The sequence below is a fragment of the Lates calcarifer genome, linkage group LG7_2 (assembly GCF_001640805.2).
Source record: "Lates calcarifer isolate ASB-BC8 linkage group LG7_2, TLL_Latcal_v3, whole genome shotgun sequence".
Taxonomy (NCBI): Eukaryota; Metazoa; Chordata; class Actinopteri; family Centropomidae; genus Lates; species Lates calcarifer.
Genome location: NC_066854.1, coordinates 1,233,029 through 1,261,009, shown reverse-complemented (window position 1 = coordinate 1,261,009; position 27,981 = coordinate 1,233,029). Strand labels below are relative to the sequence as shown.

At 45.1% G+C, this 27,981-nt stretch overlaps 3 protein-coding genes across 8 annotated transcripts; 2 read left to right on the top strand and 1 right to left on the bottom strand.

Annotated features, from left to right (window-relative positions):
• Positions 1-28: 28 nt before the first annotated feature.
• Positions 29-2,785, bottom strand: LOC127139143 (piggyBac transposable element-derived protein 4). The gene is made up of 2 exons (XM_051066082.1): positions 2,439-2,785; positions 29-2,221 (listed from the first exon to the last, which is right to left on the bottom strand). The coding sequence occupies exons 1-2, from the start codon at positions 2,735-2,737 to the stop codon at positions 1,336-1,338; spliced, it is 1,185 nt and encodes a 394-aa protein (XP_050922039.1). The 5' UTR covers positions 2,738-2,785; the 3' UTR covers positions 29-1,335.
• Positions 2,786-3,422: 637 nt separating this feature from the next.
• Positions 3,423-11,409, top strand: si:ch211-113j14.1 (sterol 26-hydroxylase, mitochondrial). The gene is made up of 9 exons (XM_018661066.2): positions 3,423-3,770; positions 4,564-4,754; positions 4,860-5,059; positions 5,143-5,340; positions 5,431-5,594; positions 7,209-7,375; positions 8,242-8,323; positions 8,405-8,641; positions 9,086-11,409. Exons 1-9 carry the CDS (start codon positions 3,531-3,533, stop codon positions 9,200-9,202), a joined length of 1,596 nt encoding a protein of 531 aa, XP_018516582.2. The 5' UTR covers positions 3,423-3,530; the 3' UTR covers positions 9,203-11,409.
• A 334-nt stretch (positions 11,410-11,743) lies between these two features.
• Positions 11,744-27,387, top strand: tmem198b (transmembrane protein 198b). 6 transcript variants are annotated; one of them, XM_051065936.1, is made up of 6 exons: positions 11,744-11,784; positions 11,915-12,125; positions 23,457-23,735; positions 23,829-24,410; positions 24,536-24,738; positions 24,824-27,387. In XM_051065936.1, the coding sequence occupies exons 3-6, from the start codon at positions 23,579-23,581 to the stop codon at positions 24,974-24,976; spliced, it is 1,095 nt and encodes a 364-aa protein (XP_050921893.1). In that variant the 5' UTR covers positions 11,744-11,784; positions 11,915-12,125; positions 23,457-23,578; the 3' UTR covers positions 24,977-27,387. The 6 variants fall into 6 exon arrangements, with proteins under 6 accessions (XP_050921893.1, XP_018516796.1, XP_018516800.1 ...); XM_018661280.2 differs by lacking the exon at positions 11,744-11,784 and having other exon boundaries at positions 11,793-12,125; XM_018661284.2 differs by lacking the exons at positions 11,744-11,784; positions 11,915-12,125 and adding an exon at positions 15,980-16,474.
• The last annotated feature ends 594 nt before the right edge of the window (positions 27,388-27,981 follow it).

The following is a 27,981-nucleotide window of genomic DNA, read 5'->3' as shown; positions in this document are numbered from 1 at the left end:
GTGATAGATCAGAGAAGACTGCAAACAAAAATGACAAAAGCAGATTGAATCTCTTTTCTTTATTTTGTTCAGAGATAAAGCAGCATAAGATTTGTACAATACAAAACACCTCAGGTGAAGAAAAATGCAAGCAGTGTATTCATGTAGGAGGCTTCACAGTGTACAAATACACAAATCAACTTGCCATCTCTAGTAAGTGTTCACATACTGTATTTAGTGTGTTCCTGAACAGATACAAGGTGAAATAAGTGGTGTTTCTTCTGTCTCCTGTGAGCTTATTACAGGATTTTCTGTATCAGGTATTTATTTTTTGGGTTCAGAATGTGTTTGCCTATTTTCACACAGACGCATTAAACTTTTGTTGTACTTTTTTTACTTACAAAATGGCATCATGGTGAGAGGTAAGACTGTTGTTGTTAACTGTGCATTTTTAGTTAGAGGTAAAAGTATATCTGCTGCCACTTTCACGACAACAAATCTTGTTCTGCTAAGACATTTAAGACAGTGAAAGTACCAGACATGCCTCCTGCTACAAGCAACTCCTCTACATGTCCTGCAGACAACCCCGTCTCCATCTTTTCAGCTGCTGTGCCATACTTCAAAACAGTTTCTGTCCAGCTGCAGGCAGAGGCAGACGTCACATTCCCTGCATTTCCACGGCGTGACTTTCCGTTTGCCTTGGCTCAGGCAGTACACACAACTCCTGCGACCCAGCGTGGCTTTCCTGCTGGGGCCCGCCGCACGGTATGTCAGCGATGGCCACGGGGAGATGACCTTTGGGCCCCCGAGGGGAAGCTTTTTGGAGAGGCTTTCCGCAGAGCTCGGCAATCAGCGCCTCCATGAAAGCTCTGCGTGACAGGGGTTTGGTTTGCCAGGCCATACAGAGCTCCTTGTGTATGACATAACTGTTGGTGGTGGCAACGTCCACAAAATGATAAAACAGGCATCTGTACCAGCGCATGGTCTTATGTTGAGCAGAGTAATACTGAATGAACTGGTCTGATAGATCAGTTCCACCCATGTGTTCATTGTACTCCCTCACCGGTGTGGGACAGGGGACTGAAACCTTTGCCCAGGAGCCATCTTGTTGCTTCACTCTCCTCTGCACAGTCTTACCGGAGTGTGCCGGGTGAATCGTGGAGCAGACGGACACCTCCTTTCTTGTCCATCCATTTCACGTAAACGATGGGTCCGTCCCGGATCCATCTGATGGAGCCTCGTTCTGATTTTTTCGTGAGGGCGTTCTCACCTGTCTGAGGGAAGTCCTTGCAGTCCCTCTTGTAAGCCCCGCAGGCAGCAAATGTCTTCTCATGGAGAGCCCTGAAGAGCTTGGGGCTAGAATAAAAACTGTGCCATGTAAATGTGGAAGCCTGAGCCAAGGTATTCTGGTTTCATGAGGGACATGACGACGTCATAGGCCAGGCCATGTTGGGAGGAGACGTCACTTTTGCCAGTGTAAATGGAGAAGTCCACAGTGTAGCCATTCCTCACGTCAGCTAAGACAAACAGCTTGAATCCCCACTTTGTGGGTTTTGCCCTCCAATACTGGGTTACTGGTATTTTAGCCTTGGAGGCCACCATCCTCTGATCCACAGTGAGGTCTCTGTGGGGATGATAAAATGACTTGCATGCAGTCCTTATGGTGTTCAGCAGGGGCTTTAGTTGGAAGAGTCTATCATGTTCAGCTGTGCCTTTCTTCCTGTTGTTACAGACATCCTCATCTGGGTCACTAAGATGAAGGTTCCAGGATATTGTCCTGTATCTGTCCCGTGTCATGATCCCTACTGGAAAAGGCAGAGAGAAGAGGTGGTTCTGCCTCCAGTAATCAGCAATTCTGTCCAGTTTTACTATGGACATGTAGAGAAGCAGCCCAACGAACCTGTAGAATTCCTCTACCTGCAAGTCTGTCCATCCGTACTTCTTTCCCTGTTTAATCATTTTAGCAGCCTGCTTGTTTGTGTTTTTACACAGTGTTTGTACTGTTTCTACGTCAAAGAAAAGTTTGAAGAGATCGAGGGGTGTATGTGTGGAGTTGGAGTTGAGCTGCGGGCCTGGTGACCGAGCTGGCTGAAATCTGGAGACATGGGGAGTGATGTCCGGGTCCTCCGCTGTCATCCACGACAGCAGAGCCGCCTCCTGTGTAGGGGACGATGGCCGTGAGTGAGGTTCTACTTTGAGGGTATGGGCCCTTTTCTCTGGTGGAGGTTGTGGTGATGGTGATCTGGTTAATTAATACAATCATTACTGCTAAGTTCATAGATAGACAGTTCATCACACCCATCACAGAGAAAACACTGTACTATCTGTACCTGATAATAAGGAAATAACTTTTACAGACTGATACTTTACTGATAGACAGTCACATACTTTCATTCAAAATTAATGATTAGTGATATACAAAACATAACAAAACAAAGTTGTTAAATAAATACACTCACTCATCTTCAAATAGATCCCAGTTATTTTCGTAGTCCTCTTCATAATCCGAATCAAACCCCTCAAGCTCTGAAGATCCGTCATCCTCTTCACTGCTTCTAAAACGATACTCTTCATCGTCGTAGTCGGACACTTCGGACTCCGCACCTACTTCCTCCTCATCGCTCTTTTCCAAAACAACAACAACTTCTGCTGTTCTGCGTCTACCCGCCATTTTTTCAAGCCTTTCCGGTATCGACTGCGTGAACTGTAGTAGTTTTACGGTGGTGGGTAGGTCCTTAGTGATTTCCCGAGTGTTCATTGGTTAGTTTCACACAAAGTGTAGACGGACACACGAATCCACCAATCCAGGCTCCTCTTTGCCTTCTCGCTCATCTCAGTGAGTCACGTACGGTCTCGCGAGAATAAGAACTCGGAAGTGGAGAGTTTCACCATATGAAAGTCCACATTTTTTATTTTTTACATTTTTAAAGTAATTTCTGTACTTATATGTATTTTTTATTTTTTAAAACAAAAAATAAAAAGCCTCAATGAATTGAGTTACTTAGAGACAACAATAATAAACAATAATTCTATTATTATTCTAAACCCAACTGTCCAATGAACAGGGTGAAACCATGTTTTTCTTTCCTTTTTTTGGTCTAATGAGTTAATTGACTTATCTGTACATGCTTGCTGGGGTGTGAGTGTGAGTACAGTACATTAATGAAATTAAAAAAGAGGATGTAGTCACTCTTTCTTCATCTATAAATCCCAACACTGGAATTACCCCACATGGCCACTAGATATCAACATTACACCACAAATTTTCTTTTATTAAAATTAAATAAATGTTATAAAACCGTTAAAGAAGTGTACATCAGACTGTTTAATTAGTCTCATGTGAATTCAGAAACATGTAGTTTGATTGGCTTTAAGTTCTAGAAAGATTTAAGGACTGCCCTCTGGAAAAACCTTATGAGGATAAAACATTAGTTACTGCAATACTGAAGACGTCCTGTAGGGGATGAGTATAATAAAAATTCGTCACTTCAAATTACGAAGCACATTTAACAACTAAAACAATCGATTTCTTCAGACATTCAGTTCACACCATGGGCTCCCCAGCGGCTGCATCCCGGTTTCTCCGGCTCTCTGCGCTCTCCACCCGGATACTGCCGGCGGCCCGACCCGGAGCCTCCGCTGCCGTCTCGGCCAGAAGAAACCTCAACGCCCAGGCAGCGACCGAGGCGGGCAGGCTGAAGACCATCGATGACCTGCCCGGACCCAGCATGTCCACCACCCTGTACTGGTTATTTGTTAAAGGATACGCAGATAAGAGCCACTTACTGCAGGTACAGAGCTGGATTCACCACTAAAACAAAAAAAAAATACTGTAATTTATTTGTAAGTTGCAAATGAAAAGCTCTGCAAGCTCTAAGTTAATGCACATCACTTGTCGGTAAGAATAAAATCCTGTGGGAGAGAAAATTCATTCAGGAATTACATGGAAAGTTTTATTTTATTAACCTGCACGATGCATGCACATGATTTCTGTATTTTCATTTAATATATAATCACCTCAGGGTATAATAACATCAAACCTCAAGTCATAATAACAGACGTGAACAGGTACTTCTCTTTAACTGTTTACTCAAATGTAGAAATGATCCAGCTGAATTCATGACATGGTAAAAAGTCCATTGTAATTGTGCAGCCTGTTTTAAAATATTTGAATTACTAATGACACAAACACACAACCTTTTTCACTCAGTGTTGTGGTGCAGATATTGTCAGTAACATGTTCACACAGGAGTCAAGAAGTTAGATTTAGAAAGTAACAATATCACAACGTAAACATACAGTTAGTAGTGTTTATTTTAGCAGCAACATTTACACAATTATTGAAAGTAAAAGTGCTCATTATTTTAGCTTAGTTAATATAATATAATCTTATATTATTGTATTATTATTGATGCTTGTAAGCAGTATTTCTGGTTGATGATTATGGGGCTAATTATATATTTTAGTTGAACATGGTAACTGAAAAAGTAAAGTAACTATGGTTGTAGTAATGTGATAGAATAGTTTTTGAGTCCTTCAAAAATCAACACTTTTTTGTTTTTACACACTGTCCTTATTTTCCAGGGTCTACAGAAGAGTCTGTACGGGCCCATCTGGCGCTCCAGGTTTGGCCCATTCGACCTGGTCAATGTGGCGACTCCGGAGCTCATCGCTCAGGTGATCCAACAGGAGGGTCGCTACCCGGTCCGGGCCGAGCTGCTGCACTGGAAGGAGTACAGGGAGCTGAGAGGACAGGCCTACGGTCTGCATGTGGAGTGAGTGGAGGCAGATTATTCATCAGACAGGAAGTTTCAGTCTGGAGAACATTTTATCTGACTAATCTGTGATCTGAAGAACCATTAAAGTTCTCCCACTTTTAGCTCAGGACCAGAGTGGTCCCGGATCCGCAGCGTCCTGAACCCCAAGATGCTGAAGCTGAGGGAGGTGGCGGCTTTCGCTCCCATCGTCCACCGGGTGGTCGGAGATCTGCTGCAGCGTGTCGAGCTCCTGCGCAGCCGGAGTCAGGACGGAGCCACGGTTCCAGACCTGGCGGCCGAGCTCTACAAGTTTGGCTTTGAGGGTAAGAGTTAAAGCAGCGATGGAGGGCACGCAGGGAGGTTTTGGATTCTTTTAAAACCTCTTCTTGGATTTTACCCCCTGCAGGTGTTTCCTCAATCCTGTTTGAGACCAGGCTGGGCTGCCTGGAGGATGAGATTCCCCAGGACACAAAGCGCTTTATCGCTGCTGTCAACAACATGCTGACTTTGTCTGACATGGTGGTCCTCTTCCCACGCTGGAGTCGCAGCATCCTCCCCTTCTGGAAGCGCTTTGTTCAGGCTTGGGATGACCTCTATGACGTAGGTAGGAAGCAAGAGAAACCACAAAAGGGAATTTGGGGGAGCTCTGATTTTAGATTACAAGTTGGTAAAACTGTGAATGTTTGAATTGCAGCTCAGACCCTCATCGACAGGAGGATGGCTGAAATCGAAGCTCAGGTGTGCAGCGGTGAACCGGTGGAGGGCATGTACCTGACCTACCTGCTGTCGTCTGACAAGCTGACGCGAGCCGAGGTCTACATCAGCGTCACAGAGCTGCTGCTCGGAGGAGTCGACACGGTGAGGGAGGAGGGAGGGGAGATGTCCTGATACCAGGGCTGGTTTTCCCTCACATGACTGCTGCTGTTTGTGTTTGTGTGCATCATCCACACAGTGAGATAAGCCCTCACACAAAATAGCAAGACTTCATTTTTCATTTTGTTTGTTTGCCTGTTCAGACTTTACGTTTAATCAGGATTTCGTTGTGCTTCAGTGGAGTGTTTAGCAGTTAAAGTGAGTGTAAAACAGCAGCTACTGCAGCATATTCCTCCTTTTCCTTCGTCCTTCTGTTTGCTCTTTATGTTTCATATTTTTGCCAACATCTGGATAAACACAGAACTAATAGACAGTGGAGAGGTGAATTAAGCTGTAAGGGTAGTTTGAGTTTTATTGGATTTTACTGGCTCCTCTCTATGAACAGTTGATGCCATTTGGAAATTATTTAGTTCCTCTTTCTGGAGAAAATTATCACAATAATACCCTTTAGAGGAAATGAGCTATTGAGAGTTTCCTGTCCTTTCAGTAATAACACATCATCCCTGATTTCTCCTCTCTGTTTGACTGTACTTTATATTACAAACCTGCCCAATGAGTCTCATTTTTCCTGTTAGTGTCAGAGTTCTGCTCTGCCTCTACTCACATCTGTAAGACTGGACCTGACCTCAGGTGTTTCTGCCAAATTATGAATCAATCTGAACACTGACTCTGTGCCCAGTGTAAACTGCAGTTCAAATCGTTAGCAAGCCTCTGTCTCTGTGTAATGTCTGTCTGCTTGCAACATAAGATGTGAATAAATACAGCCATTCACAGAGTCATAGAGGGAAAGAGGGTTATTTGGAAATAACTAAACCATAACTAAACCATAAATCTCTGGCATCATTTATCTTGGACTATAATACGTGATCATATAACGCTCTGAGAAACAGCCTGGTTGTCTTCAGTCTCAGACATGGGTCAGTGTACATGCTCCAGCAGCTTCAGAAACTGTTGAGAGAAATAACAGCAAAGAAAACAACCACCAGTATGTTTGTGTCACCAGGGAGCGTATTTATTTTGGATATTAAATTCCCTGCAGCTTTGTGCTCAGGGAATCAATACCTGCAGCGCTGTAGTTACAGAGGTGTTCACAGCTGGTGTTGCTGCACGTACGGCAGTCGCAGAGCTTGTCTGGCAGCATTCCCAGGTGAAGTTGAGACTTGTTGGCATTGTTTTACCAAGAACCTGAGGTTTGTGAAATCTAGGCATCTGTGTTATCGCTGCTATAACATGAGCCCAGGCTGAAGTCTGAGCTCTTTCATCTGAGGAAACCTAAAACTGTTGAGTGATAAGGAAACGATGAAAGCAACGAGCTTTCAGTGAGGTCAAGAGGAAGTTAATACCGTATAGTGAGACAAAAACAAAAGCAGAAGTTTTAATTTGTGGAATCTAATACAGTCGAGTTAATCCTCTGCTAACTTTCTGCAAAAGTTCATTTTTCAACAAATCCTGAACCAAAAAACAAAAAACCCCTGATTTCATGTTTGTAAATGCAAACCACATGTTGAGTCAGACTTATTCTATGTGTTCTATGTGAAACAAACCAAACACACATTTCTTTCATCCCTTCCCTCTTGTTTCTCCTCCACCTGCTCTCAGACGTCCAACACCTTGTCATGGACGTTGTACCATTTAGCGAGAGACGACCGGGCCCAGGATCGACTGTACAGGGAGGTGAACTCCGTGTGTCCAGACAGACGGGAGCCGACCACAGACGACCTGAGCAGGATGCCGTACCTGAAGGCCGTCATAAAGGAGACGTTACGGTGACTTTAACTTTTTTATGACCCTTTAAAACAAACCAGTGTGACTTCCTGTCAGCTGCTGTGTGTGTCACTGTCAACTTAATGACGTTTTTATTTCTCCCCTTTTTTAAACGTCGATAATTTTGTGTAGTAGAGGTATGTTTTAGGATCTAAGGTTGGTGTCAGGACCTGAAGCAGTGTTACATGTGGGAGCAGTTAGTCAGCCTGACTCACTAATACAAATAAAATGTGTTGTAAGTGTCGTTACTCACCTGGTAAAGGAAGGTAAGTCTTATTAAAGGTCGCCCTTTGGGTGTGATCTTTAAAATAAGATTCTGTATTTCAATATTTCTCTTTAAAATAGTTTATTTTGGATTTTTTTTAATCTGTAAAAACAGCAGAGGGTGAGCCATAAACATTGTGAGGTCTGCACTACTACTACTACACTACTACGTGCAGCTGCCAACACAAAGCTTTCAACAGTAGAAATTAATAATCTTGCAGTTGTATAATGTGTTTCAGTCTGATATTTTCAGTCCAGATAACAAAGTCTTGACTCATCTTTCCCACTAATCAGGCAGAGTTTGTACATGCAGCACTGAGAGCTCCACTTCATTTCATTAAAGATATCATCTTACTGTGGTTCACCACAGAGCAGAGGTGTGAACAGACTTCTAAGTGGTTTGTTGATGTGAGTTTTAATCCACACTGTGAGTGCAGCAGTGTGACAGACCTGCTCTGTGTTTTTTGGCTGGTTGGCATCAGTTTATTATCTTTGACAAGTCACGATAACCAACAGCAGAACATCAACAGAACGAGCTCCATCTCTGAGTCACGTTTTCCTCTGATCTGGAGCTTGATTGTGTCTTTGTGTGTTTCTGCTGCAGCCTTTATCCTGTGGTGCCTGGAAATGGACGCTTTGTCTCAGAGAATGAGGTGATTGTGGACAATTACTGGTTCCCAAAGAAGGTAGGGAGGATTTAATGCACCTGTACAAGTGCTCGTGCACAAAAAACCTACATTAAGTTTATGATTGTTGTTTCTTTTCAGACTCAGTTCCACCTGTGTCATTACGCAGTCTGTCACGACGAGGCGGAGTTTGTTGACGCTGAGAGCTTCGTACCGGATCGCTGGCTCCGCCCGGAGGCACCGGGCAGCGGCTGCAGCAGGGCGGCGACCAGCTACTACCAGCACCACCCGTACAGCTTCATCCCGTTCGGCGTCGGGGTGCGAGCCTGCGTGGGGAAGAGGGTGGCAGAGATGGAGATGTATTTCGCTCTGTCCAGGGTGAGAGATAAGAGTGTTTAAGATTTAATCAGATATTTTTGAACCTGGGTCTTATTTTCCCATGTTTTGGGGTGTAAATGATTAATAACAAGAGATAAAAATCTTTGGATTCAGTGCAGAAACATCATTGTATATCAATACCAGACACCATTAACAAAAACAGGGATTTTACAGAGCAGAACACAGGAGCTGCTGGAATACCACTGCCTCCATCTGTTAGTGTGTCTGTGTTACTGTGTGACTTTCAGTGGTGGAAGAAGTAATCAGATACTTTACTGAAGTAAAAGTACCACACAGTAACACAGACACACTAACAGATGGAGGCAGTGGTATTCCAGCAGCTCCTGGTCAAATCCCTGTTTTTCTCTATGGAGGCTGGTAGTGATATGAAGCGATGTTTTCGATCCAACGGCTCACTTAATGAGCTTGTGTGTCTCCTTGCAGCTGATCCAGCACTACAGGGTCCAGCCTGAAGTCAGCGCCCCGACCGTGGAGCCTAAAACTCGGATCCTGCTGATCCCATCGAAGCCCATCAACCTGCGCTTCCTGCCCAGAGCCTGATGAAGGCAGCACAGGTGTCTGCAGGTTACACAACATGATGTTAGAGTTCAGTTAAAGAGCTGGAGGGATCAAATTACAAACATATATTCAAGTACAAATGACAAATTTAATACAAATTAAAGGGAAAATCTGGCATTTTTCATTGTTCTTACAAGAGCCTGCATTTCCCAGACTTCTACAGCGGCAGTTATTAGTAGACATTTTATCGCTATTAATAGGCAGAATGGACAAAATCATGAGAGTAACTGTCCTGATTAACACACAGGCATTTCCCTTTAAGTACAGGATATTTAGCAGGTGATAATTTGCAGTTTTTTGGGCACAAATTGACATAAATAACTGGCAACACTAGTAATGAACTGAATCCCATGATATTGAGAGAAAAATACTGTCACAGCTGGAGGTCATTTAATGTTGTCTTTGTGCCAAGACAAAGTCTCTGAGACTCTTGGTTTGAGATTCTACAGAGTCATTAAATCTCCATCTTGGCTCTGCCTCCTCACAAACACTCACATTCTTTCTCAGCCTTTCACTGGATTGTTTAGATCTTGCAGTCACTGCAGATGTGGCTGAAAGCTTTCTGACTCAACAGAGTCATGTGATAACATGAATCTGTTTTATTTGAGAGGGAAGTTTGAGCAGGTTGAGGCGACAGCTGGGGTAGGAGCTGCTGGGTGAACACTGCCCCCTGCTGACGCTGAGGTGGAAACGCAGCCTTTGATAATATTGTACCAGTTCAAGCTTTACTAACTAATTTTATGCTTTAATCACCTGTTGAATTATTGTTTTATTCACCATCTCTAAGCTCCACAATCAACACAAGGTCTGTTTCACTTTGAACATAAAAACTAAAGAGGAACCTACACTCATCCTGTTTTTGTTTTTAACCAACAGGTAAACTACAAACGTCAGGCTTTTATTTGCACAAGATTTTAACTTCACGGTTTTTCCTCTGTAAGTTAAAGTACAGAAAATATAAGAAAAGAGTCAAATAATCTCTGTAGCTTTGCTGTAGTATTTCTTTATTGTAACAAACTGTGACTGGTATTTGTACAAAATATTTCATTACTCCTGCAGATGAGGGTATTTTATTTTATATATATGTAACACAGCTCTTACTGTTTTTAAACTGTTTTCATGCTGTTGCACAAATATAATAATATATGTTTTTAATGTCTTATTGTAGCCTCATCATTACATAAAGACAGTGTCCCAGTGTGGAAATAAAATGTAGTTTTATTATTTAAAGGGTCACTAAACATGTCACTTCTGTTTTCTACCTAAATGTTCATGCAGTTTTTAGACATTCATGATGAAGCAGACTGTAAACAGGTCAGTTGTCACACGCTGAAGACTGTCGCCCTCCTTCATTTTTACTTTGATTACTATGATAAACTTCTTTATTTGTTACGTGAGCTGCAGTAAGTGTTCGTATGCAATAATAACATTCAGCAAAATAACTGGAAACACTATGCACTTGTCAATAAAGTTGTATTTGTATTGACAAACACACATGTAAATCTGGGGAATGTAGGAAAGACTCCTTGAGCTGAGATACAGGAAAAGGAAGGAAGTCTGACTACAGCACAACATGGAAAAAAACAGACAAGTTAGACGCAACAATTCAAATACAAACCCCGCACTACCGGCTGTTTTATTTTGAAGGTTTCATAACTCCAACTTCCGGTTGTCCTAGTTCTGTTTAGCTTGACTCCTCTCGTCCTCTGCATGGAGACGTCGTGCTGCAAAAAATGTTGCGTTCAAGTGACTTTATTTTCCCTCTGCACAGGTACAGAGCACAACCAGTCACAGTGACATGAATTCTGTGTTTAACACTGATTCTAATGACTTTATACTGTATTTGATCTGTAACGTGTGGAGAGTAACTAAGTACATTTACTCAAGAACTATGTTTTTTACTTGAGTATTTCCATGTTATGATACTTTATACTTAAACTCTACTACAGGGAGATATTGCACTTTTCCACTACATTTGACATTATTTTATTTTTTTAAATTAGATGCATCACATTGTTAAAGATGGAACCAGTGGTTCTTGAATCTTTTTTAGCTTCTTAGACAAAAAAATATTAATAATTAATTTTAAAAATCAGCGTCTAGTTGGGGCTGTGTCCCACGTTTCACACCTGACAAGAGATTTTACCTGTAAAGAAGGAAAATGTGCAGATATTAGAGAAAAGTATAAAAACTGAAAACAGATTTGTGAATGTTTTGAACCCACCTGACAGTACAGTGCAGTGTTATTTTAAATGAAGGACCTCTGTGTGTAATACATGAAATCTAAAGTAAAGTACAGGTGTTGGCAAAGATACCTCCTCTGCAGATTCCAGCCTACGTGTAAAATATAACACACTGTAAAAGGATATCTCTGAGCTAAAATAAATTCATATGTTTTCTAATATTGTTAATAATAACCTTGTTGTATTTAAAGTCTGGGCCTCCAGGAGCCGCTGCGGGACTTCCTGACTCATGTTTTTTTCACTCAGTAAATGTGATTCAGGCTCAGACAAGTCCGGACTCGTCATTTTTTGCAGCGGAGGCCACCGACGCACCACGTTCATGTAAGCGGCTCAGTCTCCTCCATCCATCCGCCCGGACCGGAGCCTGGACGGTCCACCTGCTGGTTCCTGATTTGCGCACACAGTCCTGCTTTTTATCCGGCATGTAACCCGGGTTATTCTTCATTTTTAGCCCAGGTTCTGTGTCCCCTCCTCCTCCTCCTCCTCCTCCTCCTCCATGGAGGACTGGTGAGGTCGGGATCCACCGCCCTGCAGTCTGCCGGGGAGACACGGAGCCAGGTCGGGGACGAACGCGGTTGAGATGGTCGGTGTTTGTGGCTCGGGAGGATCCTTTCGCCATCATGTGAACGCGGACGAGGCGCGTCAACCTGCCGGGGATGATGGTGAGTAACGCGCACGGTGCGTCTCTTTTGTCTGAGGCTCACGCGCACACACACACCTGCTGTCAAACATGATGAAACTGGTGTTTTTTTTTTTTTTTCTTTCAATGCGGATTCAACAGATCAGGATCAGGGCTGTTTAAGACGAAGAGTAAAAACCCGGAACATTTGAGCTTTAAATGAGGTCAGCGGGCTGCGCGTGATGGATGCTGAGGTCCGTGATGTCTGACCCGGATGGCCGCATCAGGGTCGATCATCGAGTCAGAGTCAGTAGCTCCTGACTGTAGCGGATGGATGATAGAGTGATGGATGGATGGATGTGTTTACCAGTGAGGGTCGAGGGTTCGTTATTGCATCTAGACCTGTGATGGAGTTTGAGCTGTCCCAGGGGTCCCTGAAGGGGCCTCAGACAAACTGAGGACCAGGTTTAATCTGAGTTTCCTCATGTTTAAGTGTGTAGTAGTGATAATTCAAATAGCTCAGCCTCCTCTCTGTGATTCAGATCTGGATTTATCTGATGTTATCTGAGTAATTTGGCTGATTAAATCTGGATTAAATGATCAGTCAGTTAATTGATAAATCAATCAGCAGGAATTCATCAACAAAAACGCTCCAGTACTCTCTGGTTTCATTGTCTTAAATGTGAAGGTTTGCTGTTTTTCTGGGTTTTTTAATGACCTCTTATCGTCTAAATGAAAAGTTCATCCAGGGTTATCTGGGCCCTGATGAACTTGGAGTCTTTTAATGTGTTTCTATTTTTGGTTCAAAGAAATGTGTGTTGGAGGTTGGAGACACCCAGGGGTCCCAGCATGATGAGTTTGATTTGATCTTTATTTTATTCATTTTGAAGCGAGAACAAAGAGAAGATGGTGCAGGAGTTACAGAGAGTGAAGTGACCTGTTATTTATAGAGATGTTTCTGGTTAAACTAAAAGGATCTTCCTCTTTAATAAATCACTGTACCTGACAGTCCAGCTGAGATGTTATTTCTGCTTTTTTACATAACTTAAAAAACCTTATTGTTCTTGTTCAACAACTGAAGATAAGTGGATGCATGCTGCTCCCCGGAGGTCACTGAAAGGCACTCTGGGAAATGTAGGATGTCGCTGACTGAAGCAGAAGAGGCAGAAACAATCCCCTGACGTGTTTTGAACTTCACAGGCTGAAGTTATGAAGCAGTGAGAGGAGGTGAGGGCGAGTTTCTGCTCAGACGCTCGGAGCGGCCGCCTGATGAAAACCCTGCAGACCCTGAGCTGTGCTGCTGTGTATTCACTGTGTCTTATCAGCGCAGTCAGGCGGCACAGCTCCAGCTCCGCCGCCCGCCGGGGGGGGGGGGTGAAAATGCCACAACACATCGCTTCGGATCCGCTAGTGGGTCCGCATCTCCAGCATGGTGCTGCTCGCATCTTCCCTCCCCCTGTCTCCCCCCTCCTCCTCACCCTGAGCTGTCTGTGGTGGAGAGTTTCTCCTGTGTCTGCTGCAGCTTCACTGTGATCTGATAAACAGCAGGTTGCTATGCAGGTCCAGCTCCTCACTTTGCAGTGTGACTGTGCTGAAGCAGACAGAGACAGAAAAACAGATTTTCATCTGAATTCTCTCCTTCACTGTTTTCACACAGGAATCACGGAGCTGCTCTGGTGATGGTTTTGTCTTTATCAGCCGCCATTTTCCCACATTTGAAAACTGGTAACATAAGTGCTTGACTGCTCAGTAAAACACATGTGTATGTGGCCCTCCTCTTCCGCTGCAGAGCCAAGATGGCTGCCATTGAGGGTGCTAAGTGTCCGTCATTCCACACTGAGCTTTTTGACCCTTGTCAGTCTCTGTCCTGGGTCTTACAGTGCTCTGCGCGTTTACATACTCACTCCAAACAAACACGGCAGCCGACTCGTGCAAAACAAGGAGAGTATCAGTGCATCAGGAAAACATCCACAGAGATAAATGAACCTGCTGTGACAAGTTTCCTGACGACACTGAACCTGGATTTCCAGCTATTTACTTCCTACTCTTCCTAAATGATCCTTAAATGTCTCCAAACATTCACCGCTGTCTTTAAACAGGTCGTACTCTCATGTTGCCGTGTTGTGTTTCCCGTCAGCGTTAGCAGACGAGCTGCAGGAATCACTGCGCTCCTGTCAGAGTTTTCCTCTGAGGCGTTCAGGGTCCAGCGGTGATGACAGGCTCTCCGGCTCGAGCTAATTAGTGTACAGTGTCAGACAGAGAGCGGAGACCTGCAGGCTGCTCAGGGCCAGATGTTTGCTCAGAGAATTAGAGCTTGTTGTCGGAGCCGACAGGTGAAGCAGGCGGTCTGAGGAGAGTCTGGAGTCTCCTGCAAACTGTGGCTCATTCCTGATCCTGGATTCATCAGAAACTCAGCTCCTCACGTTTGGTGTCATCGACCGTCCGGCCTGGTTGTTATTGGAGCTGGTGTGTAAGGGCGAACAGGCAGAGAGGATCATGGGTTATTCCCACACGTGCGCCTGTGTTTAATTAAGCGTAATTGCAGACATCGATCGGACGGTCCTGGTGATGAACTGGTTGTTGTTGTGGTGACAGACCGGCTGTCTGCGGTTCCCTCCTCAGTCTGTGTTCGGTGGTTGTGGTTTCTTCTTTACAGGACTGAAGTGATGAATCAGAAGCTGCACGTTCAGAGTTTTATCTGGGAAACACAGAGATGTGGTCAAACACGTCTGCAGCATCTGAGGGCTGAGATCCTGACGTCCTTGCTCCTGAGTGAAAGTTAATTGTGGATTTAAACTTTTCTTTCTGTTCAGAACTTGACAGTTTAACATTTCATAAGGGGAAGACAATTAAAATGATCAAATTTAACTGCACAGTCCATAGCTCCACCTCTGTGATGTGACAGCTGCACTGTCCTGCACAAGAACTCAGACAGAAGACAGACGAGCTGATATCGCTGCTCTAACGGCTGTTAATGAGGTGATTTCTCGTTAAGTGACGGCTCGTTAATGCTCTGACAGAGGCGTCATCTCTCTCTTTCTTTCTCTGTTGAACCTTTGGTGTCAAACTTCACACATTTCCTGACATCACACCTCAGACAGAGACTAACTGAGGTTTTTTCCTCCACTAACTGTTTGTAGTTTCTCCTCCATGGGAACAAACATCATTGATATTCCTGAGCGGCTCCCTCAGGGCGGCGGTGGGGGACAGAGATGTGGTTGGGAGGTGTTCAGTCATACTGAGCAGCAGGATTAAGTCGCTGTGGAAAAGAAGAAGTCTTTATTGTAAGGAGGGCGGCGGTTACGCAAGAGTGACTCCTCAGCTGAAAGCAGACAAAGACGAGTGTTTAGTTCCTGGAAGTCTTCAGACAAGCTGCTGCAGGTCTGATGATGGCTGAGAGGAACCTGCAGGTCCTCCTCCTCTTCTTCCTCTAATATGAGCTTTTCATCCTTCATCCTGGTGGAGTTTGATGTAGAAACATTTAATACACAGTGAGATAATGATGCATTTTTAGCCACTTTTGGCGTCTGTCAGCTGCTTTGTCTCTTCTCCATGAGCGGCTGGTCTCCAGACAGAAGCAGACTCGAGCATCCTTCATCTGTCTCCATCCGACTCAGAGCCCTTCATCTCAGAGTTCTAACGTTATAAAAAGTGACAGTGACGGGACTTGAAAACCCCAGACTTCTGCTCTCTGGCTGCAGGTTCTCAAACTTCATCTCTTGGTCGTTGAGTTTTGGGCTGGTTGAGTTCAGTGTAAAGACTAAAATAGTGTGGAGGCATGTGTTCGATGCTGCAGCCTGAAAACAGTCTGACATGGACAAAGACCTCAGTGTCCTCCTCCTCCTCCTCCTCCTCCTCCTCCTCCTCTTCACACTGATTCCCCATCAGCAGATTCTCCACATTCTGCCCAGTCAGAGGAGGTGACAGCAGCCACAACGTGCTCTGATAAGTGGAGCAGCCCATTCACTCTCAGCCTTATGTAACCTGCTCAGCGAGCGTCTGAGGAGGTGTGAGAACGCCTCGGCCTCTTGGTGCCGGCGGTCGTGCCTAATCCTCGCAGAGTCGTGCCGGTGTTTGTGGGTGAGAGACGACGAGCGATGCAAATAACGTTCATCTGAACCGAAGTGTTGGTTCTTGCTCATGTGAGATGTGAGTCACTGTGAGTCACCTGCTTCCAATCAGGTCTCACAGTTCTCAGGAATGCTGATGGCTTTCATTTCATTTACAGTTAGAGTTTTTTGAAAACAGGATTTTTGCTCCACCTCCATCACCTGCTGGACAACGTCTGACCCACCCACACCTTAAAGGCTCTAGATTTTAGCCCAGAATGACGTCTAGATCAGGAGACAGATGCCAAACGTTAAGATGTTCTTCTCTGTTTCTGTGACAAAGGTATAAAAAGCATGTTTATGTGTATTTATATGTTCTCTGCTTCTTTCCAGAGATGCTGAGCATTTAGAAATTCTGACGTGCATCATGTAAATCATGATTTCTAGCAGGATTCTGCAGATGTTCCGGTTTCCAGGTTTTTAAAGACCACTCAGGCTTTATCCAGGGCTGTATCGTGGTAATGTTTTTGGCCCAGCTCTGGCTTCATCTCGCAGGACAAAGTGTGACTGTGTGAGAGGCACAAACTGGGCTGAGGTTAAAGGAAAACTCAGCGTCTGTTCCTCGTTTTTATTCCCATCGTTCCCTGGAAAGCAGAGCTCCTCCTCCCACCTGACCCGCCTGTCACACGTGATGACACACAGATGTCACGTTTCCCCAGCAACCCCCCCGGCCGGTATCGATCGGGATGGCGGTTGGCGTGCCCGGTTTATCGGCAGGGGCGATTGACGACAGCAGCAGCCCCCCTCTCTCTCTCTCTCTGTCTTTCCCGGAAGCTGACGTGTGAACCGGTGACACACTCGATCTTCCGCTGTGAGCGGCGGGACGCTGGCAGCTCAGTTTCTGGCCGCTCGCCCTGTCAGCCTGTTCCCTCGGATGGCTCGTGTATAACACTGACAGACAGAGAGAGGTCTGTCTGTCAGCATCATGCGCTCCGGCTCATTCCCTCATTAAACCGCCGGCATTCACACGCTGAGAGGAGGGAGGAGGTCTTGGATGAGAACATGTTGCAGCCTCGGTCGGAGCAGCAGGTCTCTCAGGTCAGTGATGGAGGCAGGAGGAGGTTTAACTCTGGATGCAGGGATGGGAACAAGATTCAACAAACTGACATTTACTGTCACTTAGTTGAAGAGTTTTGTCGATTTAATTTAATTTGTCTGGCATCAGTCGACACTTCTGGAGTTAATGCAACTTCTTTATTCATCTGTGTTCAAAGGAAACAGTGTTTTTAACCCTCCACTCTCAGAGGAGCAGGCTGGTTCCAGTCTGGATATTCTCTCCTGAGACCTGAGCCTTGATTTTTAATTCCTCCTGTTTATTTCAACGCCTGAACAATGCAGCACGTCTAAAAGCCTCATGATTGTTCAGCAGTGTCACGGCTGTCGACCAGCAGCTCTCACTCTGTTTGTCTCTCAGTGAGAAAATCTTTCAAAGTTCCAACCTTTAACTTTTGTCGACAGCAGACTGCAGAGAAAAGTGTCGGCTAACGAGGACGACAGGTGTTAGTTTGGTAAAATGAAGAACAAGAAAGATTTGTCAGAAATAACCTTTTTAAATCTAAAGGAACAGTTTTATTTTTATGAATGTGACCAGATTTATTTTTTTAGTTCACTGTGTGGCTGCAGTTTTTTTTCCCCACGTTGCACCTGTTTCTGAACACATGGAGGTCTGTGCGTCTGTTTTCCTCGTTTTGAATCATGGGACTCGTTGCCAATGCAAAGTGATTTGGAAAGGAGCTGAAGAGCAGTGAGTAATGCATTATGAGGCTGTTACGTAACGCGACACGGTGGGAAGGAAGGCTGTTGGCATTTTATCCCTCTCTCCTCTCTCACCTCATTTCATCGCTCCTTTTTCAGTTTTACCTTCCTCTTAATGCTTTCATCTCCTCACCCAGGTGCTCTGGGTTTCATTTCTGTCTTGTTTTTCATGCTTTTATTTTATTCCCTTCCTATCATCCCTCGTTTTTCTCATCCTGACCCCATTCCTTATTCTCTCTGTCTTTGTTATAATAAGCGTCTGACATTATGACAGGATTCCTGCAGAGACAGCTTTTTATTAAAGAGGAAGATCAGTTTAGTTAAATCATTGACCAGACTCCATTGACAAAAACAGGGATTTTACCGAGCAGAACACAGGAGCTGCTGCCTCCATCTGTTAGTGTGTCTGTGTTACTGTGTGACTTTCAGTGGTGGAAGAAGTAATCAGATACTTTACTGAAGTAAAAGTACCACACAGTAACACAGACACACTAACAGCAGTATTCCAGCAGCTCCTGTGTTCTGCTCAGTAAAATCCCTGTTTTTGTCAATGAAGTCTGGTGAAACAAAAAGGATCTTATTCTTCAATAAAAAAGGTCTGTTTTGGAGGCTTGACATATTTTTGGAGCCTCACGCGACAGCAGGTCCAGGAACCGTTGCTCTGCGTTTTACCCACCGTCATCGAGACTTTGGCGTCACGCTGTCTGTCGTTGGCGTCTTTGTGTTGGTGAAATCTGTTGCGTGACGCATCGATCAGTTGGGGACTTGTTGCACTTTGCAGATGGTCTCATGTGACGTGTTTGAAGCCTGTAGAATTGTTGTTACCCTTGAGTTACTCTGTAGTTATAAACCTCCTGGGGCCTGTGAACACGATGCTTCAAACCTCCAAACTTGAAACAATAAAGAAAGAAAACTGTAACTAGTTTCCTTCATTTTCAGTTAAAATCAACTTGTAGCTCAAAGAATTTCTCCATTTTAATCTATTTTTATTACGTTTACATTTAAAAAGCTAACGTCTGAATTGGAGAAGATGAATCCTATAAAGTCAAAGGGAGCGTGGGGAGTCGTGCTGCCTTTCAGGAGCGTCGGACAGTTGTGCGTCTTGAGTGTGGGCTTGGATATGAAACAGCAGTGGGTGTTTGACACCTGTTGTGTGCTGTGTGTGTGTGTCACCCTCCTGTGTTTGGTGGGAGCTTCCTCTCTACACTCATCCTCTTGACTTCTGCTGGATTGTTTGGCTCATGAATGCATCACCGTCCAGCACCTGCCTCCTGCAGGCGCTTGAACACATCGCTCTCATGAAGAACGACTGAGAAATGTTTCATGATGTAGGTCAGCCTGTGTACTCTGTGTATTAATAGACACTTTTCTTTATTCATGGAGAGGCTTCTCTGTCTTTCAGCCGCCGCCACCGAGTTCAGACGGATGATGTCAGCATTGAAAATGGCTGCACATCTGTGTCAGTGTGTCTGGGTCTTATCGAATGATCCACAAAGATTATCAGCTGAGAGTCAGACTGACAAATCTGCCATTTTGTTTTGTTTTAGGCTGAGAGTCCGACTCGGCAGCAGAGCTAACTCTTTATTTTCGTACTTTTCTTCGTGGTGAAGGAGCAGTGTGTAGGAACTCCTTTCTGAGCGTGTGCGGTGGAGGAAAGCTCGTCTCCTCTTTGTCTCATTCGTCCCGTAAAAACGTAAAGGTATTCAGTTTGTCTGTTCTGGGCTACTGTAGAAACATGGCAGCCTCCGTGGAAGAGGACCTGCTCCTTCTACTGGAACAACAACACATTGATTATTAGTTACACAAATAAAAACATACTTATGTGTATAATATTCACCTTCTATACCCATAGATCCCAGTAAATGTTACACACTGATCCTTTAAAGTCAAACTTTACTTTTAGAGTCAAATATCAGATTAAAGATCAGTTAATTTGGGACGTTTTGATCAATTAGGGAGAAAAGCACTGATTCTGGGTCAGTGGTTTTGGGTAAAAATAAGTCTCCAGGAAATGAAGGCAAGTCAATTAACACTGGAATATTTTATTTATAACTGAGAGCAGCAGAAACCTTTATTTATAACACACTCACACACACACTGAGGTAAAACCAACACAGTCACAGGGAACAGATGAGGCCACTGATTGGCTCTCACGCTGTTGCTATGGGAGTTTAAGCTGCTCTTCCCATTGGCCCCCGAGCCTTGGGCCGACCGCGGGCCGTCTCCGACTCGCCGGCCGTCTGTCTGTCAGCATTGCTGCCGTCGTCGTGGCAACAGACAGGAAGCAGGGCAGCAGGAGGAGGAGGAGGAGGAAGAGAGCGTTGTTGTTGATTTAAACAGCAGCAGAAGAAGAAACTGCTGCTGTTTGCTTTCTCTCTCTCTCTCTCTCTCTCTCTCTCTCTTTTTTATGCAGAGGATGATCCGTCTGCAAACATCAAAACTGCACATTTTGATCTGCGGCTTAATGCTTCACACACACACACACACACACACACACACACACACACAGGGTCAGTCAGTAGCGACCTGCTAATCCTCCACAAAAAGATGATTATTAATGTGACATGTTTGGATGAAAATGTAGAAAGAATCTGTGTGTTTGTGTTTGGTGAGTGTGTGTGTGTGTATCTGAGCACTGGTTGTGTGTATGGATTTGTGTGTGTGTGTGTGTGTGTGTGTGTGTAGTAAGGATATTTTTGGGCTGTATTGCACAGAACATTCATCATTCGTCTTCGGCTGAATTAGTTTATTTCTCCTTCTGTTTTCCATCAGTATGTTTCAATCAGGACTTTTCCATTCTAACTTTATACATGTTTTGACTTTGGACAAACTGTTTCTGGTTGTGAGTGTTTCAGTGGCGGTGAGAGCAGCAGGACTCTGTCTCCGCTCGTCCGGCAGGGTCGGGGGTGCGCTGGGTCGACGCTGGCTCACAGCTGTGTCTGTCCAGCCTTTTTTTAAAACCACCTTCCCTGCAGGAAAGTGAGATGGACGACGCGTTCGTGTTTACCTGCTCTGCTCCCTGTCCAGCAGCGAGTTAGCCCGCACCGTGGAGGCAGAATAACTAAATCCAACGGTCACTTTAACCTTTGAACCCGAGGCCTTTTACAGGGTTAGGGTTGGACTTTCATACAGGGGTGTAACAACCGCTTTTTAAATAATCTTCTCATTTAATTCTTGGATTTAAAGCAAGTAAGTGTGTCTCCCAAGATGTCTGGATGTCGTACTGTTCCTTTAAAGGTGCTATATGTAAGTTTTCGCTATCGCTACGTAGCTAATGTTAGCATTAGCAGCTGACCCAGAGGTGTCTCCAGCTGCACAGAGCAACACCAGTGTTTTGCTTCTATTTTTATCGCTTCTTTTTAGAACAACTTTGTAAAACTAAATTTGAAACGTGATGCCACAGAAAGGTCAGAGGTCAAACAGAGAGAGCAGCAGCAGAAGCGTTTTTTTCCTCCATATATTGTCAAACCACACCAGACCAGTTTCAGCCTCCTGCATGACACAAACAATTTTTTATCTGCTCCTTCATGACTCGACCCTCAGGGAGGTAATTACCCAGACGCTGAGGGTGGAAAGTCAGTGACGAAAGTGAAAAGATAAAAAGGAAAGAAGAGAAGGAGTGGCATCCTAGTAAGGTGAGCAGAAAAAGAGCAGACGAGGAGGAAGCAGGAGAAAGGAAAAGAGGAGAGAGGAGGGATAGAGGAGCTCATGAATATTAAGAATAAAGTTCCCCAGATAGGAGTTGCATAAGCACCTATGACCCAGAAACCTTCCACAGTTGGACTGAATTCACCCCGAGATGGAGAGAACGAAAACAGCCGGAGGGGGAGGGAGGAGAGGACTGAAAGACAGATCTGACAGATCAGTTCTATCTCACCTTATGTGCACTTATTATTTGTCCCTGTAGTGCTGCTCTTTGTCCAGTCCAGTGTGTTTGTTTCAGCATTGAAACTCTTGGAAGGGTTTGGAAAAAAGTGTGTATTGTGTGCTGTACTTTCAGTGCGAAGGGTGTGCTGAGTGAAACAGGCTGTTGACAGGTTAGAGAGGACAAAGAGAGAAAGAGAGAGAGATCTGAGAGGTGAAGGCAGCAGGAAACTGGGTGAAAGACAAGGTGAGATTTAGCAGGAATGTCAGGAATCGCTGTGCCGCTGCAGGTCGCTGACAGGTGCACACATGACGAATAATACCGGAAAGAAAAAACAAGTAAAGACCTGAGAAAGTTGAGAAATTTATTTACCAGACGCTTTAAACAGATGCTGTTCCTGAAATACAGATGAGACTGCAGGAGAGGAAACAAAAGGAAGATGAATGAAATAACAGTCAGACAATTAATTGTTACACAAAGAGAGGCAAAGAGCTAATCTTGCTTTGAAACTGTAGAAGGAAACCTGACGCTATAAATGATAGATAAGATAGATCGTTTAATTAATCACAGTGAGAAATCATGGTGTGAAACAACATGGAGACACTCAAGGTGGTAGGTAAGAAAAAGGCTGCAGGGAAGGACACAAAATAAAAATAATGGCTTGTTCTTATTTAGAAGAAAACCTCTGGAAAATCATTTTAGTTTAACCAGAAACATTGCTACATATCAGTACCAGACTCCATTGACAAAAACAGGAATTTTACCAAGCAGAACACAGGAGGTGCTGCCTCCATCTGTTAGTTAATTTGTGTTATTGTGTGACTTTCAGTGGTGGAAGAAGTAATCAGATACTTTATAGAAGTTTAAGTACCACACAGTAACACACAACACTGAACACATGGAAGGCAGCAGCTCCTGTGTTCTGCTCGGTAAAATTCCTGTTTTTGTCAATGGAGTCTGGTACTGATAAACAAAAAGGGTCTTCCTCTTTAATAAAAAGCTCCGTCTCTGTAGGAATCTTATCCATGACGTTGTCAGACTCTTGACACGTTAGTGCAGCAGCTGTTTGCAGTTGCTGGGCACAAAGAACCTCACTTTAGGACATCGTCAGACATTTATCCAGTCTAAAACAGACAGATAGTGTTTATGGAGGGAGAGGGGACTGAATGACAGGATGATTGACCGGCTGGGAGAAGAACCATCAGAGGGCTTTGTGCTGGAGTGGCCTGGAGGACGCCGGCTTCCTGTTCTGCCCTCAAACGCCTTGTGATCAAACACAGTGAGAGCACGAGGCTTTGATTGCCCTCGTCCACCCAGCTCCAACACCCGCTGTTATCTGAGCTATTATTATCCGCCGCTTCCGCCATCAGGGGGATGCCAAGCTGTGTGTGTCTGTGTGTGTTTCTGTGCATGTGTGTGGACACAAAACAAAATCTGTTTTACACTGCTGCAAATTTGAAAGCCACTTTATGAAAGGGGAAACAGGGTTTTGGTTCTTGGCACTGATGTTGATCCTTTTGGATTTTCCTGGTTTAGCCCATTATGTTTAAATCGGATAGACCTGACCTGCATTTTCACAAATCTTTTGGCCAAAGTCAGTTTTCAGATTGATTTTCTGATATGAGTTTTATTTCTCTGTCCACAGGTAAAACCATGCGGCTGGGCAGTGCTCCATAGCCTCCCCTGTCCCTCGCCTCCCACCTGATCACCTCTCCTCCTCTTCCTCCATCTCTCCTCTTCCTTCCCCTCTCTCTCCTCCCGTTCGCCATGACGACCACCCTGGAGACGCTGCTGGCCCAGCCCGACCAGGAGCTGAGCCCTGAGCGGCTGGACGGCTGCGGGGACTCTGGCGGCCGGTACAAGGTGGTTCCCTCTGTCGTCTGCTCGATGTGCTGCCTTTTCGGCATCATTTACTGCTTCTTTGGTGAGTTGGAGAAGCGAGTTCGACCCCTCGGAGCGCCGAGCAGCAGAGAGGTGCAGCCCTGTTGACGGTGTCTGTTTCTTCCTCTTCTTTCAGGCTACCGCTGCTTCAAGGCGGTGATGTTCCTGACGGGCCTGATGTTCGGCTCCGTCGTCATCTTCATGCTCTGCTACAAGGAGCGCGTGCTGGACACCCAGCTGAGCGTGGAGGCCTCGGTGGGCATCGGCCTGGGCATCGGCACGCTCTGCGGCCTGGTCACCATGCTGGTTCGCAGCGTGGGCCTCTTCATGGTGGGCCTGCTGCTGGGCCTGCTGGTAGCCGTGGCCACCCTGGTTGGCATGGAGGAGCTTTCCGACAGCCCGCCGCGCTCCGTCTGGGTGCCCCTTGGCGTGCTGCTTGGCCTGGGCATGCTGTTCGCCGTGCTCACGCTGCAGTGGCAGCGTCTCTTTACCACGCTGTCCACAGCAGTGTTCGGTGCAGCGGTGATCACGGTGGCTTTGGACTACTTCGTAGAGCTCTTCGCCCTCGTGTTGTACATGTACGAGCGCATGAAAGCGGCGCCTGGCAAGCCCGTGTGTTGGCTGACGTGGGTGGTGCTCGGGGTGTGGCCTGCCCTCACCCTGCTGGGTGTCATCGTCCAGTGGAAGGTGACTGCTGAGGGATACTCCCATACCAAGGGTGAGGAAAACTGGTGGTGCACGTCTCTTAAACTTTCTGGTTTGAATCCAAACAGTGCGATGGAGCCGCTGCCTCTACCCGTACGTTGCAGGTAAAGGTCAGTAACCTCCCCCTGTCCTCCACAGTGATCATCAGCCGGCAGCAGAGGAGGATGCAGGTGATGCGGATCCGTCAGCGGGACGACCGCTACCGCAACAAGAAGAAGAAGAAGCAGCAGCACGGCTCCTCCTCCCACCACCACCACCAGGCCAAGCAACTCCACCCAGAGCCTGCCTACCGCCGCAAACCCAACCCCATCCGCCGCTACGACACGGACGTCCTCTCACCGGTGAGGAGCCTGAAACGACATCATGTACTTCTGTTTTCTGTTTGTTGCCTCCACCAGAAAACGTTATGTGTTTCTTTTTTTCCAGAGCTACATCCAGAGTTTCCGAGACCGGCAGGTGCAGGCGCAGCCCTTCCCGGGACGGCTGGTTGGCGGACCCCACGCCGTGGTGGATGTGGGCTACGACTGCGGCTCCACGGCGCCCCTCACCGGAGCAGCGGGACCTTCGCTACGGGTCTGATTGCTTCTCCACCTCCCAGAGGCCTGAACACACCACGAAGCAGGGAGTTACATGACTCTACAATCACTACCCCACCTGGGTGTAACCACACCTGTGCTAGAACAAAACACCGCCAGGTTCAAATGCAAAGAGTCTGGGTTTAAATCTGGGTTTAGCCACACCCCTAAGAGGATTAGAATATGTTTAGGGCTGGATTTACCCAAAATGCAACATGTTTAACCCTTTATTAATTATAAATTTAGATGATAAAGCTCCACTCTCCTCGTCCTGCTGGAGCATCAGTGTGGTGCAGAGGTTTGGTTTGACCTCTTTTCACTGATTTAAATGCACAAACACATGCATGCACTTACACACACACAAAAACACACACACACACACTGCAGCTACAATCGCAAGGGTTTGACGTGGAAACCCGAAGCAGGCTGCTGTACCCAGCCCCGACCTGTCTTTCACCATCTCAACTCAAAACAGATCAGGGATTGGACTTCCAGTGCAAACCCGCCTCAGGTTAACAAAAACAGGCATCGTATGAAAAATCTAAACACCACTTTGCCCTCATTCAGCGTGCTGTTTCTACTGCTGCCGTCGTTTTTCAGCCGGTGCTGCAGAAGCAACCAGATCCTCAGCCTGGAGGACTCTTAACAAGCCCAACGAAGATCAACTACAAAGGGAAGTAAAGGCCCTTAAATGCAACCTGGGATCCTTTATTCGCTCTCTGTGCCATCTGGACAACAAAAATCCTCTTTGAAATGTCTTCAGTGTCGTTTTTAAAGAGGGGAAAACCCTTCGTCACCCTTGGTGCTGGACGATACACTACTTCAAGCGTCAGACTTGTCTCACGAAGGCTGGGGAATCTGTTTAAATGGGTGCCTTGCCCCTCCTGGGACTGAACCAGGCAGCAACAGGAGGAGGGTTACTGGCAGATCTCCCATCGATGGCTTGTTTTTGCATTAAATGTGATCACAGAAGGATTTTTTTTAGTCGGGGGGGGGGGGGGAGTAGCCATGGAGCTACAACAAGCAGGGTAGAAAAAACTGGAGTGGAGTTGGCTTGTTGTCTTCACAGATGCCTGGATGTAAGAGGAGGATTTGCAATTAGCTGACAGCAAGAAAGCCATATTTACACTGGCACCTCATGAGATTTGACTTAATACGTGTGGGAAAAGACTGTGAGGAGTGTGTGTGTGCTGCGAAGCAGAGTAGAAGTAATAATTTCATTGCATATGTTTCACTCTTTCACTCTCCATCTGTCTCTGTGGAAGAGTCTCAGTCTGAAGTTCCATGTGCTCCGGCAGAGCACGAGCCTCTTGCTGTTTAGTGCCATAAAACAATCCAGCAGATTTTGAGAGGAAATTAGTGGATGAAAATTTAATTAAGAATTAAAATTTAATTTGTACTGGGGGTGAATTTGATTGGTGCAGCATCTGATTATATAATCCCATCTCATGTTAATTAAGATGCTAAATGTAGGTGTTTTAGTCGTCAAAAATGAACTGAAATCATCAGCAGAATGTGAAAGAAATAACAGTTTAATAACACACTTTTTGTCACAGACGTATTGTGAGATTGTAAGAAAATGTTCGGTGGCAAACAAAAAAGATTCAAAAAGTCTTCTGGCTACGTAGCAACAGCAAAAACTTAAAATAAGAATAAAAATAAAAACCTAAAACTCAAGATGTTTTAATCATTTTCTGCTGTAAAGCAATAAAGCAAATTTCCCGCCTAAATGTGACCTTGTTCAAAGAGAGGTGTGTGAACAGATGAAACCAGACTGAGGTGTCGGTGTAAATAAGGCTCAGAGAGTCTTAACTGAGAACACTGGACTAGTGGCCATACCAACTTGTACTTAGACCAACAGCTCCTCCCATCATGTGCATTGATTTTCTTTACTTTTAGTCAGCAGTGAAAATGTGAATACTTTGTTATCGTCTTTACCTTTTTAAAGGAAAAGCAGACGGTGTGTGTGGGAGGGAGGGAGAGAGGGAGGGAGGGGGGGATGTACGGTACATTTTTATTTTTCTGTGGGAAACTGAAATGCATGATCTCACCCCCACCACCAACCCTCGCCGACCCCGCCCTGCGTGGCTTCGTTCTGGCTCCCACCAAAACACCCTCCACCCCTTCATGTGCATCGATGTGAAACTTGTACATAAAACACAGCACTTACTAACTTTTATTTCTGTTGTTATTTTCACCTTTTTATCTTTTCATTTAAACTGTTTCTTTTTCTTTTTCTTAGGAGTCGGATTAAATCGAGACACATTCTTTTCCAGTGGGATGTATTTATTTGCTGATTTATTTATTTCTGTAAAGGAGAGTGCAGTGTCATCACTGTAGGCCAGTAACTCCATGCTTTTTTTAAAACTGAATTATGACTATGATTATTAAAGCATGTGTTCCTATGGGCCTGTATAGGATCGATGTGTGAGAGTCGTCTTTTAACACAAGGACATACAGACATCAATCAGCTGCAACATGAATCCACTTCACTTTTATTAGCGAATATTTGAAAGTCACAAGGGATTATCTCTCCTGTCTCTCTCTCCTCTCTCTGCTTCTTTCTACCTCGCACAACCTCTCCCTCTATCTCTCGCTTCATCTTCAGACACCTGTTTAATCTCTTCTCCCATCTTCTCCCTCTTTATCTGTCCTCTCTGCGTCCCTTTGTCGATAAGCACAAACACAGGCACATACAGTCCCCACCTCGTTCAAAGACACAAAACAGTGACTCTGACCTTGAACCGCTGAAGAAACTGGAGGAAAATGTCTGTTACTGCTTTTATCATGTGAGTTTGGATCTGTCTGCACACTCTGGTGATAAAAATGAGTTGCTGAAGCAGAGGGTTTTGCAGTGAATTGGTAGATTTTAAGTGACATTTAACTGAAGCTGCAGAGTGTGAAGTGTGTGCATGTTATTCAAGAGGCCGTCTGAAAAGCTTTCACTTTTCTGATGCACAAATACCATTTAATGTTGAATATTTTAGCGATACGCTGCAAAAATCTCCA